Source organism: Raphanus sativus, chromosome 1 (assembly GCF_000801105.2).
Source record: "Raphanus sativus cultivar WK10039 chromosome 1, ASM80110v3, whole genome shotgun sequence".
Taxonomy (NCBI): Eukaryota; Viridiplantae; Streptophyta; class Magnoliopsida; order Brassicales; family Brassicaceae; genus Raphanus; species Raphanus sativus.
The window spans coordinates 6,324,689-6,343,899 of NC_079511.1; the positions used below are offsets into that span (position 1 = coordinate 6,324,689).

The 19,211-nt window shown below is 39.1% G+C and overlaps 5 protein-coding genes across 9 annotated transcripts; 4 read left to right on the forward strand and 1 right to left on the reverse strand.

Annotated features, from left to right (window-relative positions):
• Positions 1 to 751: 751 nt before the first annotated feature.
• LOC108843009 (probable apyrase 4) lies at positions 752 to 4,779 on the forward strand. Of its 3 annotated transcripts, none has more exons than XM_018616120.2 (9): positions 752 to 1,642; positions 2,050 to 2,162; positions 2,272 to 2,379; positions 2,648 to 2,690; positions 2,839 to 3,027; positions 3,098 to 3,195; positions 3,284 to 3,480; positions 3,563 to 3,663; positions 3,942 to 4,163. In XM_018616120.2, the coding sequence occupies exons 1-9, from the start codon at positions 1,042 to 1,044 to the stop codon at positions 4,058 to 4,060; spliced, it is 1,569 nt and encodes a 522-aa protein (XP_018471622.2). In that variant the 5' UTR covers positions 752 to 1,041; the 3' UTR covers positions 4,061 to 4,163. The 3 variants fall into 3 exon arrangements, with proteins under 3 accessions (XP_018471622.2, XP_018471776.2, XP_018471697.2); XM_018616274.2 differs by lacking the exon at positions 3,942 to 4,163 and adding an exon at positions 4,641 to 4,779 and having other exon boundaries at positions 753 to 1,642; XM_018616195.2 differs by lacking the exon at positions 3,942 to 4,163 and having other exon boundaries at positions 753 to 1,642; positions 3,563 to 3,935.
• Positions 4,669 to 7,054, forward strand: LOC108843219 (probable apyrase 5). The gene is made up of 8 exons (XM_057007489.1): positions 4,669 to 5,263; positions 5,442 to 5,554; positions 5,652 to 5,759; positions 5,863 to 5,905; positions 6,023 to 6,151; positions 6,266 to 6,363; positions 6,462 to 6,658; positions 6,744 to 7,054. Exons 1-8 carry the CDS (start codon positions 4,669 to 4,671, stop codon positions 6,868 to 6,870), a joined length of 1,410 nt encoding a protein of 469 aa, XP_056863469.1. The 3' UTR covers positions 6,871 to 7,054.
• Positions 7,055 to 12,318: 5,264 nt separating this feature from the next.
• On the forward strand, positions 12,319 to 14,222 carry LOC130510827 (uncharacterized). The gene is made up of 7 exons (XM_057007503.1): positions 12,319 to 12,599; positions 12,714 to 12,785; positions 13,111 to 13,178; positions 13,251 to 13,392; positions 13,508 to 13,591; positions 13,662 to 13,754; positions 13,895 to 14,222. Exons 1-7 carry the CDS (start codon positions 12,381 to 12,383, stop codon positions 13,994 to 13,996), a joined length of 780 nt encoding a protein of 259 aa, XP_056863483.1. The 5' UTR covers positions 12,319 to 12,380; the 3' UTR covers positions 13,997 to 14,222.
• LOC108840457 (uncharacterized) lies at positions 14,219 to 16,394 on the reverse strand. 3 transcript variants are annotated; one of them, XM_018613285.2, is made up of 10 exons: positions 16,115 to 16,394; positions 15,907 to 15,998; positions 15,591 to 15,698; positions 15,425 to 15,507; positions 15,200 to 15,333; positions 15,060 to 15,109; positions 14,865 to 14,957; positions 14,698 to 14,789; positions 14,492 to 14,598; positions 14,219 to 14,388 (listed from the first exon to the last, which is right to left on the reverse strand). In XM_018613285.2, the coding sequence occupies exons 1-10, from the start codon at positions 16,328 to 16,330 to the stop codon at positions 14,344 to 14,346; spliced, it is 1,020 nt and encodes a 339-aa protein (XP_018468787.2). In that variant the 5' UTR covers positions 16,331 to 16,394; the 3' UTR covers positions 14,219 to 14,343. The 3 variants fall into 3 exon arrangements, with proteins under 3 accessions (XP_018468787.2, XP_018468795.1, XP_056863481.1); XM_018613293.2 differs by having other exon boundaries at positions 15,591 to 15,702; positions 16,115 to 16,155; XM_057007501.1 differs by lacking the exon at positions 16,115 to 16,394 and having other exon boundaries at positions 15,591 to 15,684; positions 15,907 to 16,004.
• A 462-nt stretch (positions 16,395 to 16,856) lies between these two features.
• LOC108816328 (protein PHYTOCHROME KINASE SUBSTRATE 2) lies at positions 16,857 to 18,362 on the forward strand. The gene has a single exon (XM_018588932.2). It carries the CDS (start codon positions 16,879 to 16,881, stop codon positions 18,202 to 18,204), a length of 1,326 nt encoding a protein of 441 aa, XP_018444434.2. The 5' UTR covers positions 16,857 to 16,878; the 3' UTR covers positions 18,205 to 18,362.
• Positions 18,363 to 19,211: the final 849 nt, after the last annotated feature.

The following is a 19,211-nucleotide window of genomic DNA, read 5'->3' on the forward strand; positions in this document are numbered from 1 at the left end:
AGCATAGCGAAAGGTAAAACAATGCTGGCTTTACTCCAATTTGAAGATCTTCAACTATCTATTCTAAAACAATGCTCATCCTTAGTTTACAAAAAAACAATGCTCATCCTTTTTCTCTTACATCTCTTAATTATTCATTGTGATTAAAGTGTTGGGATGATTTTGTTCCTCAAACATGGAGTTTTCAACACTTCTGTCTGTTTTTTATATTTTAATGAATGAGAGAGTGTGTGATGTTTGTCTAATTTCCAATGGATGAGGAAAGTGAATCCTTCTTAATTAAGTTATGTTCAGAACTTGATAATTTAACAGGCGTGTTATCTTTTCCTTAAGCCTTCTCCTTATCAGGGAGACTCAACTACATAGACAACAAAAAGAAGACAACACATAATTATCTTTCATAAAAATCTACTTCATGGAATAACATCTATAACTATAATTAATATTCTTTGAATAGTTTTCATTATTTTGGTGAAAATATTTCTTTGTATATAATTAAGTTTAATAGTTTTTAATTAATTGTAAATCTTAATTTAACAAAGTGAAATTCTATTCAACTATGCACTTAATATTTATAATATTAAATAATCTAACAAATTATATAACTTTTTAAAAGTTTTAGATATTTTTAACTTAAAGTTTTATGCTATCATGGTTTCTAATTTCTTTTCTAATTCTAAGTTTTTACTAAGAAAAAAAGTGATTGGTTGATAAAAAGGTGTAATGATTTTCTAAAGGCTCACCTAATCCCCAAGTGTAAACTTTCGTAAAAAGGCGCCCCAGTGACCATTTCTTTTCCTCTAGTTCGAAAACGGTGACGAAGGGCATCGACGAGCTTCATCGGCGGCGATCTTCGACGGCCCTATCGATCTCCGATTGCCAAACTCCAATCCACATAAATAAGAAAAAATCTCCGAAAAAATCCACAGGAAACAAAAAAAAATCGGTAATCCTGTTCTCCAAACTTCTTGGACTCTTTCTTCAATCACGTCCAGATCTCATGAGTCATCGTCCGATCTCGCGGCGGTTCCGTAAACCTTGATGCAACGATCTCATGCTCGTTCCAGGTTGAAAAACAAATCCGATATGGATCCTCCTCTCCACGTTCATCACACTCAACCTGGCCGCCAACGTTCATCGCTCGCTAAATCCAAGTGTAAACCGACGAAAAAATCGATCATCCTCGTAATCATCGGCTCCCTCGCGATCGCGCTGGCGTTGTTCTTCGTCTGCTACACATTTTTCCTAAGGAACCGGAAAGTTTCGCTCCGGTACAGCGTCGTGATCGACGGCGGGAGTTCCGGGACCCGAGCTCACGTGTTCGGGTACCGGATCGAATCCGGAAACCCGGTTTTCGATTTCAGGGGTGACGAGAGCTACGCTAGTATGAAACTGAGTCCTGGCTTGTCTTCTTACGCTGATAATCCGGAGGGGGCGAGCGTCTCGGTGAAGGAGCTTGTGGAGTTCGCGAAAGGTAGAGTTCCGGAGGGGAAGTTGAAGGAGAGTGATATTAGGTTAATGGCCACTGCTGGGATGAGATTGCTTGAGTTGAGTGTTCAGGAACGGATTCTTGAAGTCGCCAGAAGAGTTCTTAGATCTTCTGGGTTTAAGTTCCAAGACGAGTCGGCTTCGGTTATCTCTGGTTAGTGTTTGCTACTTAGGATTAGAGCTAGATTGATCACTGTCATTGACAATGCTGCACTGTTTGAGGCTCTGAATGTTACGATCTGCACCGTAGTTAATAGTAACAAAAATCTTCACATATACCATATATCTATATGTTTTATTACTGATAGAACCGCACCGCACCACACAGCATTTGAATTATTTGTCCCGCCTGAATGTTTAGTAGAAATTTTCAAGTAGAGATCTCAGATTTCAAGGGCCAAAATATCTTTTAAATTTTTTTAAAAAATTTTCTTCTTTTCACAATTTGAGGGATTTTATCTATGTAAAATCCTTCCAAATATTTTGGGGACCGAGACCAATGCTTTATTAGGCTGTCTCCAGATCCGGCCATGTGAAATAAGCTCTGGATAATTTTTGTAGGATCTGATGAAGGTATATATGCTTGGGTAGTTGCCAACCATGCACTTGGTTCTCTAGGAGGTGATCCTTTGCAAACAACAGGGATTGTCGAACTTGGTGGGGCTTCTACTCAGGTTTTATTCTCTTCCCTTCAGATTTGTGAGACTTAGAACAAAACCACAACTGTTTTGTGTAAACTAGTCGATTGTAGGCGTTGATGACTGTTTTTGTGCATTCGTTTAGGTGACGTTTGTGTCAAGTGAGCATGTGCCTTCTGAGTTCTCGCGTACGATAACTTATGGTAACGTTTCGTACAGAATCTACAGCCACAGCTTCCTCAACCTTGGACAGGTAACATTTAGGAGCAGAGCTTTTTTTTTTCGTTTGATCACTTTTGTTCTTCGATTCATCATTTTTAGAAGTCTGGTGTTATGAAACTTTGTGTAATTGTTCCCCTGTTTGCTGCTTGTTGATTTATGAGTTTAATTATATCTCTGTTTGCTGCTTGTTGATCTATGAGTTTAATCACATCGTCAAAATCGTAGAACATGCAACATTAAAAAATGTTTTTAACCCCTATTAATGTTGACGGTGCTATTAATGTATGTGTGCCTTGTAGGATGCAGCACATGAAAAGCTATGGGAATCACTCAACAACTTAGGTTGGTTTTTGATAATTCTGTTAAAGTAATCACTGGTTGACTGCACTTGAAATTTTTGCAGAGGTTATAATTTCACCTCTGAGTTTAGGCAAATTGAAAATAAGTTTTTTTTTTCCCCTCAAAATTCACAGTGTTTGAATCCTTGCAGCTGCAAACTCTACAGAAAAAGGAATAGTTACTGATCCTTGTACTCCAAAAGGATACATCCTCGACAAAAACTCTACAGGGGAAGGAATAGTCTTACCTGGGGAAAGCAAATTTACAGACTCACTTCAAGCGGCTGGTAATTTCTCAAAGTGCCGATCCGCTGCATTCACCATCTTGCAGGAAGGAAAAGGTAAAGAGACTTATTGGCACAGCAGAATATCAATTTTCTTTATATCTAACGAGATTTACTTTGAGTGCAGAGAAATGTCCTTATAAGCATTGCTCTATTGGATCGACATTCACACCTAATCTTCGAGGAAGTTTTTTGGCTACAGAGAATTTCTTCCACACTTCGAAGGTAAAACAATTGTTTGTGAACGTCAATATTCTATCTGTGTTCGTGGATAGTTGTTTAAACACTGGTTGTATGCTTCTCTCTGGATCAGTTTTTTGGGTTGAGAGAAAAAGATTGGCTATCTGAAATGATTATAGCCGGAGAGAGTTTTTGTGGAGATGACTGGTCGAGGTTGAAGGTGAAACATCCGACATTTAAAGACGAGAGTTTGCTTCGGTATTGTTTCTCATCAGCATATATAGTCTCAATGCTTCACGACAGTCTTGGTGTTGCTCTTGATGATCAAAGGTAAAAAAAAACTTACTGCACAATCTTTTTTGGCTTTGGGGTTTCGATAAAAAAAAAAGAAAACTATTTATTTTGTCTGCAGAGTCGAGTTTGCAAGTGAAGCAGGAGAGAAAGGCATACCACTAGATTGGGCATTAGGAGCGTTTATACTAAACACTGCAACAGCCACTTCTGATTCCAGCGGTAAGTCTAGAAAAATTCTTCTTGAGTAGAGAGTAACGTAGCCAAATACAAAATATATGATATTAAGTTACAATGAAAAAATATTGTTTCAAAAGTAAATGATAATCATATATTTGTATTCACGTTTACTGCAGTCAAGTCTTCATTGTTCTCTTTTTAAGTTAGGTACATGTAAAAATATTGAAAACCAAGTTGATCTAGAGTTGGGGTTTTCAATGTATTGTATGAATTTTCAAACATTTTTTTACATAAATGACAACTCATTTCTTTCATGGTAGATCCCCACGAAAAACACATCTGTGGACAGATTCATAAAAAACACTCATCAGTGGACCAAATGGTAAATCAGTCTGCAAACAGGTGTCTACAAATAAATAATCTTGATGTGTTACTGTAATCAACGAAACGTTACAACTAATATCGTTCATTCATGCCATATCTCGTATATGTACAGAAGTAGTCTGTAAATAAAGCCAAACTGGAAATAAGTAGCGTGGGCTTTTTCCATTTGTTCGTTAAGAAATAGAACTGGTCCACGCGTGAATAGACGGTATGTGGTTTTCTGTTTAATCACGTGGGTTTTAAATGACCCGACAAGCCGACCCGACCCACCCGACCCGAGTAGGTTATGTTTATTGTTGACATGTTGTGACCTTTTAAGAGTTTTTAAATACCAGCTCCAATGACCAACGTCTTCTCCACTACGACAAAAAAAAACAGTAGACTGAGAGTAGCTACGACTACGAGCTTCACCGGCGGCTTTCTTCGCACTGCCGTTCTCGAACTCGGATTATAATAAATCCAGGTTATAAAACAAACACGAAGAAACTTCGGATTCACAAAAAAAAAAAAAACGAATTATATGTCATTGCGTTACGTTATTTCAATACGTTAAGATCTCATTATCATCTCATCAGTTTTCGTTACGATTACTTTTAAAGTGTTTGTTACAAAACAAATCTCATTACCGTTTTCAGGTTCGAAAAAAACAAAATAAAACCGGAGATGGAGAAGGAGGATACTCTCAAGGCTCAGATGCTACCTGTCCACCACAAATCTTCGCCGACCTCGACGACGAAGTACATCTTCACCACTAAGTCCGAGTCAAAGCCCACGAAACCGATCCTCCTCCTAATCCTCGCCTCCTTCCTCTCCCTCGCTATCACGCTGGCGTGTCTATTCGTTCTCTACATGATTCTCTTCTCCGGATGGAACCTTAGAAGCTCGTTCCGTTACAGCGTGGTCATCGACGCCGGAAGCTCCGGGTCACGAGCTCACGTGTTCCGGTACAGGGTCGAATCCGGTAAACCGGTATTCGACTTCGGTGAGGAGAACTACGCTAGCTTGAAGCTGAGTCCCGGTCTGTCCTCCTACGCTGATAACCCGGGAGGAGCGAGCGTCTCGGTGAAGGAGCTGGTGGAGTTCGCGAAAGGGAGAGTTCCTGAAGGGATGCTGGGGAGGAGCGAGATCAGGTTGATGGCGACCGCTGGGATGAGGTTGCTTGATGTTAGTGTTCAGGAAGAGATTCTTGAGGTTACGAGAGGAGTTCTTAGATCTTCTGGGTTTAAGTTTCAAGACGAATGGGCTTCGGTTATCTCCGGTTAGTATTAGGATTCAGTTATTTCATTTGACCAAGTTTATATTTTTTGTTTAAGATTAGTGTCATTGGTTTACAGTTCAAATATTGTGGGAGTATAGGGAGAGTGTAACACTTGTTGTTAGTATTTTTTTTTGGATCTATGTTTGAGTTGATAAATATTGGAAAAAGAATTATGCAGGATTTGATGAAGGAATGTATGCTTGGGTGGTTGCGAACTATGCACTTGGTTCTCTTGGAGGTGACCCGGTGCATACAACTGGGATTGTTGAACTCGGTGGGGCTTCTGCCCAGGTTTAGTCTCCTCCCTCTCTCAAATTTGGTATTAATTAATGAGACTTCAGCTATATATATGTGGTCGATGTTGATTATTGTTTGTGCATTTGTATAGGTGACATTTGTGTCAAGTGAGACTGCACCTCCTGGATTCTCGCGTTCTATATCTTATGGAGGTGTTTCTTACAAAATCTACAGTCACAGCTACCTCCACTATGGACAGGTTGCTTCTGAGAGCCGAGAATATTAGAACTTGTTAAGAAAAAGGATTTAATTGTATTCTTTATTTAACTTCAAGAAGTTACTAAGTTTTGTTGCCTTTTCAGGATGAAGCACAGGAAGAGTTATTGAAATCACTCCAGAACTCAGGTTAGTTGTTGATAAACCCTTAAACTGATCAGTGATCACTTGTCTACAGAACTTGAATATTTTGTTAAGTAAGCTTCCTTCCCCTCAAAACTCATACAGTGTTTCAATCCCTTGCAGCTGAAGATGGAATAGTTACTGATCCTTGTACTCCTAAAGGATACATGTATGATAACAACTCAATTCAGGCTGCTGGTAATTACTCAGCATGCCGATCCGCTACATTGGCAAAATTGCAAGAAGGAAAGGGTAATAGCATTATATTATTAGTATATAGCTACATATTGCTGCTCGGCGTCAACTGTCTTCTTCATTTCTTGTGGATTCACCTTTAGTGTTTTTTTTTGCTGTTGTTGTGTACAGAGAATTGTGCTTATGCGCATTGTTCTATTGGATCAACATTCACACCTGATCTTCAAGGAAAGTTTTTGGCTACAGAAAATTTCTACCACACCTCCAAGGTAATGATATAATCCCATGAAGTTCATATTGGTCTACGCCAAGATTTGTGGAGAATTTGTCTGAGCATGATGATCTATTATGTTTGTGTCTGAAACAGTTCTTTGGGTTGGACGAAAAAGATTGGCTGTCTGAAATGATTAAAGCTGGAAAGAGTTTCTGTGGAGAAGAATGGTCGAAGTTGAAAGAGAAATACCCAACAACTAAAGAAAAATATTTGGATGGATATTGCTTCTCATCAGCGTATATTATCTCATTGCTTCACGACAGTCTTGGTTTTGCTCTTGATGATGATAGGTACTATATGTTACTGCATAAACTCATCAAGAACAGTTAGATCATTCTGGTTTTGATCAAGACCTATGTTTGTTTTTGTGTGCAGAATCGAGTTTGCAAATAAAGCAGGAGACAAAGGAATAGCACTAGATTGGGCATTGGGAGCGTTTATACTAAACACTGACACAACCACTTCTGCTTACAGTGGTAGATCCAGAAAAATGCTTGGCTGAAGTTACGTATCCAAATACATAATATGATATTTCATGTTTCCAATAAAACATGTAAGTTATGATGTCATGTATTGTACGTTAAGCTGTTGTTGTTTCCTTTTTCTTTGTGAAATAAGTATAGCTACGATCCTTATAATTGTGTTTGGGATTTTCAAAGCTTTTACATTAAGAGCGTCTGTTTTCATTTAGCATCCCTGTCGATCGTGTCAGATTATATAATATAGAAATATGAAGACGTGACCGTGTCAGATTATTTCTATAACAAATCGTTTAATAGTTTTCAAAATACTACAAGTAGGACTATAGAATAAGAGAATAAATACAGTCAACAAGTTTGTAGATGAACATTTACAGTCAACAACGTTACTTAGTAAAACAAAAGATGTTCTACTTATTTTAATGAATCATATACTACTTACTCTTGGTAGTTGAACTTGTATCTTTCCTTTAACCTTGTCCATTCTAATACAACTATCATTTAAAAATGTGTACTATACTATTAAAACAACAGAGTATTACTCTACTAAAATAATACTCATCATGTATACTTTTAAAGAAAAATACAAGAAAAGGATGACCAAAAGAATAGAAAAAGCTAAACAAACACAAGGTCTAAACTAAATTTGAAAATGACATTTTGTTTAGGCAAAATAAAATCGAAAAGGCATAAAATGATGACATTGAATTGTTTTGTTAAGAACTCATCTTCGGATCAAAATAATAAAATGATTACACAATGATTATACTTCAAGTTATTTGACTGAGTTATGTTTTTACTTTGAATCAAACAACTTGTAGCTGTATGTATGTATGTATGTATGTATGTTCGTTCTTGTATATTCTCTATTTCCTACCTAAACTATAATCAATGTTGTTAATGACTCTCATTACATAACTACCAAGGTCAAGGAGAGCTGTTGAAAATATAGTCGACGGCTGTAAAAAATAACGGAGCCGTTCAGATAGGGATGTTAATATGGGTTTGAAACCTGCTGGCCTATGTGGGTTTGAAAAAAAAAATGCCAATTTAGACCTATTTAGCTAGCGGGGGTTTTAGGCAGAAAAACTCGATTTCACGGTTTTGACAAAATAATTCGATTTGGTTTTTAGCGGAAAACTCGACTTTACGGTTTTGACGGGAAAACTCGATTTTGCTTTTTTTTTTTGCGAGAAAACTCGATTTTGTGTTTTTGGCGGGAAAATTTGATTTTATTGTTTTGGCGGGAAAACTCGATTTTACGGAAAAACTCTATTTGCGTTTTTGGCGGGAAAACTTGATTTTATTTTTTGACGGAAAAACTCGATTTGGTTTTTGGCGGTAAACTCGACTTTACGGTTTTGACGGGAAAACTCGATTTTACGATTTTAACGGAAAAATTCGATTTTAACTTTTAAGATTTTGGTAAGAAATGATTCATAACTAATAAAAAAAATAAAATAATCTGATCTAAATAGGTCTAGGTTTAAATGGATACATGTAAATTTCGTGGGTTTTAAATGGATAGTCCTAATAGATCTAAACTTATATGGATCTAAACCTATATGAGTTCTAAATGGGGTGGGTGTTAAATGGGGTGGGTCTAAACAGACTGGGTTTACCCCTGTTAACATCCCTACGTTCAGACGTCGTGATCTCACTCTTTTTCTCTCCATCTAATTTTCTATCTATAAAAAAGCTGTTCTCCATTTGCTTGTTTCATGGGAAATATCTTTTAAAAGTTTTTCTATCTTCCCCACAAGTTCTTTGAGTCTCTCTGCTAACGTTCCTCACGATTTTTCTGCTCTTAAATCAAGAACGAAATAGCTCCCCCCTTCATGCTATAAATACATCTCTTTCCCGATCTTTTCCAGTTTCTTTCTTGTTGTAAGAAAAAACATAGAGATATATTGGCGTGGATATACTATGTTGGAGATAATGATCAATAGATTGTGATAAGTCTTAGAATATATTTGACACTCCTATTGTTCAGGAAGTAGTCGTTAGAGATAAGGCCAAGTAGCCGACTCTTGTGATGTATAAATATGAAGGCATTGCCATTCTAATAAAGCAAGCACTTTCGATATCTAAACTTACATGGTATCAGAGCGGAGATTCCTAAAACTCTGACTCAAAAATCAAAATCGACATGGGTGACTCACAAGTTGTGAAGAAGGAGGAGACGAAAACTCCCTCACCTTATGCCTTACATAGCTCAGATAACCCTGGAGCTGTGATTACCTCTGTTTTGTTAAATGGAGAAAATTATAATGAGTGGTCATCGGAGATGCTAAACGCGCTTCAGGCCAAGAGAAAGTTGGGATTCATCAAGGGCATCTTGAAGAAGCCTGATGCAGAGAGCGGCGACCTAGAAAATTGGTTGACCGTAAATTCGATGTTGGTTGGATGGATCCGAGCTTCCATTGAACCAAAGGTGCGATCTACAGTAACATACATTGCGGACGCACATCAGCTATGGGAAGATCTCAAGCAAAGATTTTCCGTGGGGAATACGGTTCGTATTCATCAACTTAAAGCACAACTAGCCTCGTGTCGACAGGAAGGACAGTCCGTGTTGGACTACTTCGGCAAGTTGTCTGCACTTTGGGAGGAGTTGCAGGTTTATCAACCTATTCATGTTTGTTCCTGTGGAGCAGCTGCGGCAATTGCCAAAGAAAGAGAGCAAGAAAGAATTCATCAGTTTGTAATGGGACTAGATGATTCACGCTTTGGAAGCATGTGCACCAATGTAATTGGTCTTGATCCTTTGCCTTCGCTTGGAGAAATTTACAACAAGATGATACGCGAGGAGCAGAGACTTACAGCTACACGATCTCGTGAAGAAAAGGAGGAAGCAGTGGGGTTCGTGGCTAGACAGAGTCCTACCTCACAAAAGGGCGAAAGTCAAAACAAAGTGGAAAATACTATTCTGAGGTCTCGTATGTTGTGCTCTCATTGTGGCAAAACGGGACATGAAAAACGAGATTGTTGGCAAATTATTGGCTTTCCTGAGTGGTTCACAGAACGCAATGGTGGTGGTCGTGGACAGAGTGGTGGTTCTAGAGGCAGAGGTACTCGTGGCAACGGAGGACGTGGTCGTGGTCAAGCAAACAACGCACACGCAACCAGCTCCAACTCTTCTTCATTCACCGAGTTTACGCCGGATCAGTTGAGAGCGCTCAGTCAACTGCTCCAGGATAAGGCTAATGTCTCTGCATCTGATAAGCTTTCTGGTAAGAAACAATACGGTGATGTGATTCTCGATACGGGTGCGTCTCACCACATGACAGGGGAGCGATCTTTATTGACCAATATCGAGACCATAGCACCTTGTTCTGTCGCATTTGCGGATGGAAACAGAACACTTGCAGTACATATGGGATCTCTACGATTGTCTGCAAAACTTACATTGGATAAAGTTTTATTTGTACCAGATTTGAATTGCACCTTGATCTCGGTTGCAAAACTTTTAAAACAGACAAATTGCTTGGCTATGTTTACTGACACAATTTGTGTGATACAGGACCGTTTCTCGAGGACTTTGATTGGAGCCGGTGAGGAGCGTGATGGTGTGTATTACTTCATGGATATCGTTTCAGCAAAGAGTCATCGAGCTTCTCTCAGTTCAGATCAAGCTTTATGGCATCGGCGTTTGGGACATCCATCTTTTACTGTGTTTTCGGATTTGCCTTTTGTTTCATCTAAATCTGCTGGCTCCAGTCCTTGTGACACTTGTTTTAGAGCCAAGCAAACTCGTGAGATTTTTTATGACAGTATGAATAAAACTACAGATTGTTTTTCACTGATTCATGTAGACGTTTGGGGTCCGTACAGAATTCCTTCGTCTTGTGGCGCTAGATATTTCCTAACCATTGTGGATGATTTCTCACGAGCAGTCTGGACATATCTTATTTTAGAAAAATCAGAGGTTCAAAACGTTCTCAAGAACTTCATTGCATATGCAGACAAACAGTTTAAGAAGCCGGTTCGTATGGTACGTAGCGATAATGGAACAGAATTTATGGTGCTTACTTCGTTCTTCAAGAAGCTCGGCATAGTCCATCAGACCTCTTGCGTTGGAACACCACAACAAAATGGTAGAGTCGAGAGAAAACATAGACACATCTTAAATGTTTCTCGAGCTCTTCTGTTCCAAGCAAGTCTTCCGGTTAAGTTTTGGGGAGAAGCGGTGTTGACTGCAGCTCATTTAATCAACCGAACGCCTACAGCTATTCATCGTGGGCGCTCTCCTTATGAGGTTCTTCATGGAGTTAAGCCAGATTATCAAACCTTACGAGTCTTTGGTTCAGCTTGCTACACTCATAGAGCTTCTCGTGATAAAGACAAATTTGGACAGAGAAGTAGATTATGTGTATTTCTCGGATATCCTTTTGGAAAGAAAGGTTGGAAGGTTTACGATATCGATCGTGAAAAGTTCGTGATATCTCGAGACGTTATTTTTCGAGAAGATGTCTTCCCATACGCGGAACCAAAGCTGACTCCATCTCTCAGGCCAAATCCAGTGCCTTGCGATGATGATTGGTTGCAGTTGCCGTCTAACGACAGGGGGAGCAGTGATGAAGCTTCTCCAGTTACTACTGAGACAGAACAACAGCCTACAGCAGAAACAGCATCTGAAACAGAGTCTCTTGCTGAGACAGAGCATCCTGCGCCAGAAACAGAGCCTCTTGCTGAAATTGAACCTTCTGCGGCAACATCGATTCCGCCTTCTCCCACTGTAACAGATGTTGTTATTGAAACACAATCTGCGCAATCTCCTTCAGTTGAACAAGTTTCCACTGAATCACTTGGTAGAGGTTTGCGAGACAAGACTAAGCCAGCCGCTCTGCAAGACTACTATCTCTACAATGTTACTACAAGCGCTGACGGTAATACACATCTCACGCCCTTGCCTCCTCCATCCTCGAACGGTCCAGGTAAATCATTATATCCCTTGTCTGATTATATTGCTGACAATCAGTTTTCTCCTAGCCATCGTGCCTTCTTGGTTACCATTACAAGCAATACGGAGCCTAAGAATTTTAAAGAAGCGATGCAGTTGAAAGTATGGAAGGACTCTGTCGGTAATGAGATCGTTGCATTAGAAGACAATCACACATGGGATATCACAGATTTACCACCTGGAAAAGAAGCAATCGGTTGTCTTTGGGTTTTCCGGATAAAGTATAATGCTGATGGAACAATTGAGCGTTATAAATCTCGTCTGGTCGTAAATGGAAAGAGTCAAGTAGAAGGAGAAGACTACAAAGAAACATTTGCTCCTGTCGTGAAAATGACTACAGTTCGATCTCTGTTACGGCTGGCTGCAGCAAACAAATGGGAAGTGTCCCAAATGGACGTCCATAACGCTTTCCTTCATGGTGATTTGGAAGAGGAAGTCTATATGAAATTGCCTCCTGGATTTCGGCACACTCATCCCAACAAGGTGTGTAGGCTTCGCAAATCTCTTTATGGCTTGAAACAGGCTCCGCGATGCTGGTTTAAGAAACTCTCAGACGCCTTACTTCGATATATGAATGAACACATGGTGGTATATGTGGATCGACTGGTGAGGCAGGTTCCGTTACCTCCGGTTGACACTTGGGAGCCGTCTAGCCTCAGGTTAGAGGAGGGTATCTACGAGGGAGATACTTCTGCTACGGAGATGTGGTCAGAAGAGTGTCGTATTTGTCAGGAGGAATCCGCTATTATGAATCTCGAGAGCCCGTGTGCTTGCAGTGGTAGCCTTAAGGTAGCTTTCTTTCTTTTTTTTTTTCTTTCTCATTGTTCATCCTCTTACTAAGAAAGAAACTATGATTGTCATTGAAAGAGCTAAAAAAAGAGAAATGTATGTTTTTTTGATCAGTATGCTCACAGAAAATGTGTTCAACGTTGGTGCAATGAAAAGGGAAACACTTCATGCGAGATTTGTCATCAGGTATGTATGTATTCGCTTTTCTCCTCTGTTTTTTTTTTCTTTTTATCTTGAGGAGTAGAGTGAGACCTGATGATCAATCGCATTAGTGACTAGTTGTTTCATTCATGTCTACGTTCTTTTGCAGTTTTGTACGATATCCATTGTTTTTTTTTTTTTGGTAATCATGTTAAATAAGATATCCATTGTTGATATATTCAGATTACAACTCTTTTATTTGTAGCCTTTTTTTTAACAAGAATTCAACTCAAACTTCATACAGCATTAACTAGAAAAGTTCTATGTTAAGTTAAAAAATCTAACCCCCTTTTAACTTTGTCTTATACAGCCATACCAAGCTGGATATACCTCTCCTCAACCTCCACTCCAATCTGAAGAAACCACTATTGACATTAGGTAATGCTCAGTTTCATCATATAAAAAAAACACTTGTAATATGTTCTAACTTGATAATATGTGTGTTTATAGTGGAGGATGGACAATCTCAGGTATGGATCCACACCTCCTGGCAATCACAGAAGCCGAACGTCAGATTTTAGAGTATGAGTATGATGATTATACAGCTCGTAATACCAGTCTTGCTGCATTCTTCCGCATATCTGCTCTTATTGTAAAAAGCCTTAAAGCTTCTTCTCGATAACAAGTTTCAATTATTTACTTGACTTGTAAACCCGACCCCATAATAATAACACATCCCTTTCATTGCTTTGCTTTTGTGCATGCAGTTGATGACTCTTTTGTTGAGATGCGCACTGACCGTACCGGATTATGCAGATGGTGAAGATGAGGACACTTCTTCAATACTTTCTGTAAGTTGAATCTCTCGAGTTTCTATTACAAAGATTATGCAGAGTGATCTATATTAATATATCTTTGCAGCTTTTATTACTCCGAGCTGCTATTTTTCTTCTTCCTTGCTACATCATGGCATCAGCCATTAGTATCTTGCATCGGCGCCGAATACATAGACAGGTTAGCTTCTTTTTTTACTTTTAACACACTTACTACAAAACTTTTCTAATCATTTTGACACTTCTTTAGGACATAATAATAATAATAATAATAATAATAATAATAATGTCTTTACTTAAAACCAAAAACTGATGGCACAGGAAGCAGCAGCTTTGGCAACCCGGGTTGCGTTGGTGCTTAGCTCACGTCGACATAGAGCCATGAGTAATAATATATTTTTCGTTGGAGCCTTGATTTACTAGTGAATCATCTCGTATGCTGGTGTAATCTAGCTTCTATAGCTACAAGAAGACCATCAGAGGATCTATACAGGAAGTTCCTACTACCGCAAGCTAAAAGCGTAACAAAGGAGTGTCCCAACTTAGTGCGGAGCTTTCTTAACGAATCTAATAAGAAAGATTCTGTGTATGTTACTATGTTAGAGTTTGAGAGTTTCTGATTTTGTGCATTTTGTATAAACTGAAAATGTGAATGTTTTTGCTTCCTTTCTTTTGTAATTTAGCATTGAGCTTTTTAGTGGGCATTACAAGCATTTCACTTTATAGGGGAACGACCGTGACGAGTCTACAGTTCAATACTCAATCTCTTGCTAGTTTCCCTGCAACAATAGTTCCTTGATGTCATACCCTTGGACCTAAAAAGAAGAGAAAACAAAGATAAAACAAAACATATGTTAAGAGTTGATCTGTTCTTCTAACATTGTAGTGATCATCATAGTAATGTAATGTGTTCTCTACCTGAAGGAAAGTGAGCAGCAAAATAACTCCCGAGTTCCAGAAACCGTGTATGACCATCGGGGTTATGAGATTGCGGGTCTGCGCATACGATAATCCCAAAACCGATCCTAAACCAGACGAAGATAGAGACATATTTGAAGTCAGAGAGGTGTTTATAAACATGAGAAGATGCTAGTGGTATTGTTTTCAGTTGTGTGTGTTTTCACCTAGCATAAACAACTGTGGGAATTCACCGGGTGTGAGGTGCGCAAGTGCAAACGCAGCTGAGCTGATGATGACCGCTATTGGGGTCGGAACCCTGAAAAATGTAGTTAGCTTTCTTTGTTCAGAAGCAAAAATGAGAAGAAGACAAAGACCCTTCCTTTTTTTTTACCATTTGGTAAGAGAGACCATGAAGAAACCGCGAAACACTGTCTCCTCAAGAAGTGGAGCAAGGACTCCAGTTATCCCCACTAAGCTTAACGTGCTGCCCAATCATTACACCGCAAAAGTTGTGATAAATAAAAAGAAATATTCTAGTATTTATTGATACAACAATCGCAACTGTTATTTCTTTTGCGGGTAATACCTTATGTTTGAGGATCCAATTAATGGGAGAAGCTTCATCAAAGAGTCTACCTAGAAAAAAATCATACAAGCCTCATTACTATTATCAATCAGACATTTCATAAAGGAGAAATAAACTAAATTAGTGACTTCTCTCCTAACCTCTCTTTCTGGTGCCTCTGTCCTGAATAAGGACAAAGCAACACCTGTTAACGCAATAGCGCCAACAGCACCAACCAGACCGATCCCACTCCACACGAGCCATCCTTTTTGCAAGTTAAAGGGTTCTTTCAAATCTGAAGATTAAAACAAACAAAGAAATTAGCCAATAGAAGTGCAAACAGTGAAAGAAAGTGCCTACAAAAAAAAAGAAAGAAAGGCAAGTACCATAACGCAAAATGTCTAGAGGAAGTGGCTCAAATGTTCTGGCAACGGTGAATATGACAGCAAGTACCACTGCAGTTGTTAACCTGCAAAGTATAAAGCATTTCATGTTGACGTTGTGTTACACAACAAAAGAGTAGTAGTAGCAGCAGCTTATTGGTAATAATACCCTTGATCCAGGAATAAAATCTCAGCCTTTTCGTCCAGGCTCAGCTTCTGAACATCGATTCCTAGATAAGGTATGGCTACCATCTCAGTTAATCCTGTCAAAACAAAACTGCCTGGGAACAAAGTTAATCTCACCCCTTACATTTATAATAGTTAAGAAGCTAAGATGATAGAGAGTGATGGTCAACTATTTTTTTAACCAAAACAGAGAGACCATCTTTCAAATAATAAAAAAAAAAAATACCCGTGGAGTTGTTTACTTTTATCAAACTTAAACCCTAATTCGTCCTAAAGGTAAGGTTTTTGATGGAGAGTACCTTAAACCACAAGCAAGCGAAGTTAAAGAAACTGTCTGCCATTCCCATGGCACTTCCCATCTCTCAAGTATCAACCACTCCGACCCACCTCCCTGTAACCATAAAAGCAACAAACTTTTATAATTTTGTTTCTGAAATATTTTTCCGGGAAACCAGATAGGAAGAAGCTTATCAAGCTAAGCTAGTGTCGGAGAAAATAGCAAGCTACCTTTCCCTCTCCTTCAGTTTCTTTCCCAGAGTTGAAAATGCACGCGGATCTCCATTTCCTCCGGTTAACCGTAGATAACCGGCGGCCAGCGAATCCCGGAGAAAACCGGTACAAACCGCCGCGGTTATAAGTCTTCGGCGGAATTAAACTCCGGGGACCGGAGATGCAGAAAAGAGATGGAGATTTAGTTAAACACGAGATCATCTGCGAAACCATCCGAATCGTCTAATCCAATTTTTTTTTTAACTTTTTTTTTCCGACCAAAGCAACTAGATTGGTAAGAGTGATCAAGAAGAGGATAAGGTCCGATTAAATATGTCGGGTGGGAAAAAAAACCCGTATCGATATAAAACCATTTAAATATGGGCCTAAACCCATTAATGTCAATAGAGGCCCAATCCCTTCAACGACCAACTCCAAAGGTCTTTGTCGGCATGTATTTTTTTTCTTTGTCAGTATGTAACAAAGTATGCATCCCTCGTGATTTCTAATTTGTAATTTTGTTCCTTAGGAGAATGATGATATCCACTCATTTAATAAAAAAATCGGTTTTATTTATAACCAAGACAAAAAAATAGTTAGTATTTTTTCAAGCATTAGTACAAAATCACAAGCAAATTGGCCCTATTGTCATGGTTAGTGTTGTTGACCCACATCCATTGAACAGTTGACACTTAGCTTTAGAGACAGCCAGTAACTTCATCATGTTTCCTCTATTTATACTCAAAATCTGAATCATCCACAGGAAATAACAAGAAAGAGTAATGGTACTTATAAGGTCATCTTCTTCTTCAACACCAAACACATCTTTTGATTTCATGATGAGCAATAGTAGTAACACTCTCCATGGTCCTTTCTCTTCCTCTTCTACTTCTTTCTCTTACTTGACAAGCAAGGAAGATGCTCTCACGCAGAAGAACCTCGTAAGCGATATGAACACTGACACCAATCCGGAAGAGCATCAAGATGTTGTAGGACTTAGCAAGAAAGCTTCTGGAGATATAGAGATCGGTGTGTTTGGAGCTGAGAAGTACTTCAATGGAGATATGGATTCCGACCACAGTTCTTCACTTGTGTCTCCTTCAATCGAGAGAATCTTCAAGCAGACCTCGAAGACTTCCTCTGAAACTCCGAGTCTTCGGTCTGAATCAAGCTGGAATAGCCAGAGCTTGTTGCTTCAGAACAAATTGGAGAACAATAAGAAGAAGAAGAGCCACATCAACAGCTCTAGCTGCAACAGTTACTTGCAGGAGAAGGATGTTAGTAGCAACCAAAAGGTGAGTAGCAACAACAAGAAGAGCTTTCTCGTGAATCTTGGCTGCAAAGGCGTTTGCTCTAACTGGAATGCAGTGGATGTCGTCGTCGCAGACGAGAAGAGAAGAGCCTCTGGTCTGAAGAAGATCAAGACGCAGTTGAGTTTCTCTGGAGATCTTACCTCGGAGATGAAGCTTCATAAGCAGCAACAACAACAAGCAACGTTAGAGCAGAGGAAGTCTCTGGAGATATTTGGATCTCCTCTTATTGAGAAGAGAATCATTTCCAAGAACGTTCCATGGGAATACTCAACCTCTGCAAAGCATGAGGAAGAAGTAGAAGAGGAAGATGGGAGTGTGAGCGATTTAAGTTCAGATCTATTTGAGATTGAGAGTGTAACAGGGAAGACAAAACCATATCTTGCAAGGCAAGAAAGCAGCGATGCAGAGTCACCGGATTGTTATGCGCCAAGTGAGGTAAGCATAGCTTGGAGTGTAGTGACAGCTAGTGTTGCGGATTACTCTGTTATGTCTGAATGTGCTACGAGTCCTGTCAAGAACCGGTCTTTCCAGATCCCTCGAATCCCTATAACCGCCAAATCAAACCGAGAAAACGAGCCTCAGAGACAGAAACCGAGAAGTGGTGGTGGTTTATTGTTGGGCTGCAAGAGTCACAAAGCTGTCAGAGTGTCAGGTGATTCGTACACAAACGTGAACAGAACACCGAGTTATGTTCCAAGGTTCCCTCTAGAAGCTAATCCAACAAGTATCGAGACAAGGAGGAAAGTAAGCAGCAGTTCCGTTTCCCGCACGCAATCTCCTTTTCTGTATATTTAATGATGCCCTAAAACCCTGAGCGCCTTTCTCTTTACATGTAATGTTCATTGAGTGAAAAAGATTTGTTTTACTAATACTATATTCAAATGTATTATCGTGTGATCCTAGAACTCATTTTTCATCAATCAGAAGACTGCAAATCAATATTTTAGAACTCATCTACTATCGCTTGCACCATGTGAACACTAGACACTTGTTTCTAAATTCTAATCTGTTAAAAAAAAAGACATAACCAAAAAATGCAATTCCATGTGACCTGTGAATGTGTAACCATAACCTTTTGTTGACTCAGGGGACATGTATTAATGCAGCACATAGATTGGTCGCAAAACACAATGGTCCACCTCATTTTCATGTGCTCGTCTAAAGAATGGAAATATGGTCCTGACTAGGGGGTTAGATTTAACGGTTTAACGGAACTCCGTACGAGTTGCCTAAAAGAGCCAATAATGAGGAGTCTCAACTCAATTAATCAATGACAGTTCCATTTTACCTAACATGTCATAAACGCCATCCAGAATCTTTTGGTCCAGAACTCATCTCAAGACCATGTGGTTGATAATGAGATAAAGTAGTAGACGACAAGAAACCTTAACTGTATCATTGATGATGATATGTCAAGGTAACCACCTCCTGGGGGAATGTTAGGTTTTGGGAATAAGATTGATTGTAATACATCTTAAAGTTCAAATCCAGGATTCAGATCTCACCAAGAAACAAACTTTTTGATCTTTAAACAAACTCGGTGAATCGAACAAGGTATTTGACTGGTATACATATTTCAGAAACATAGATGAACTCAGATTTGTCAGGAGAACATTCAACCCTGTCCTAAAGTATTATTGGATCCTGAAGATAAGGATTGTATCTTTTTCAAAGGTCCACTTTTATCAATAATTGAGCAATCAATCAACTTCATTGGTCTATGAAACTAACCAGATAGAAGAAAAAAAATGATTAAGTTTTCATGTGTAAGGGATAAGAACAACAACAGCAAGAAGCAATGA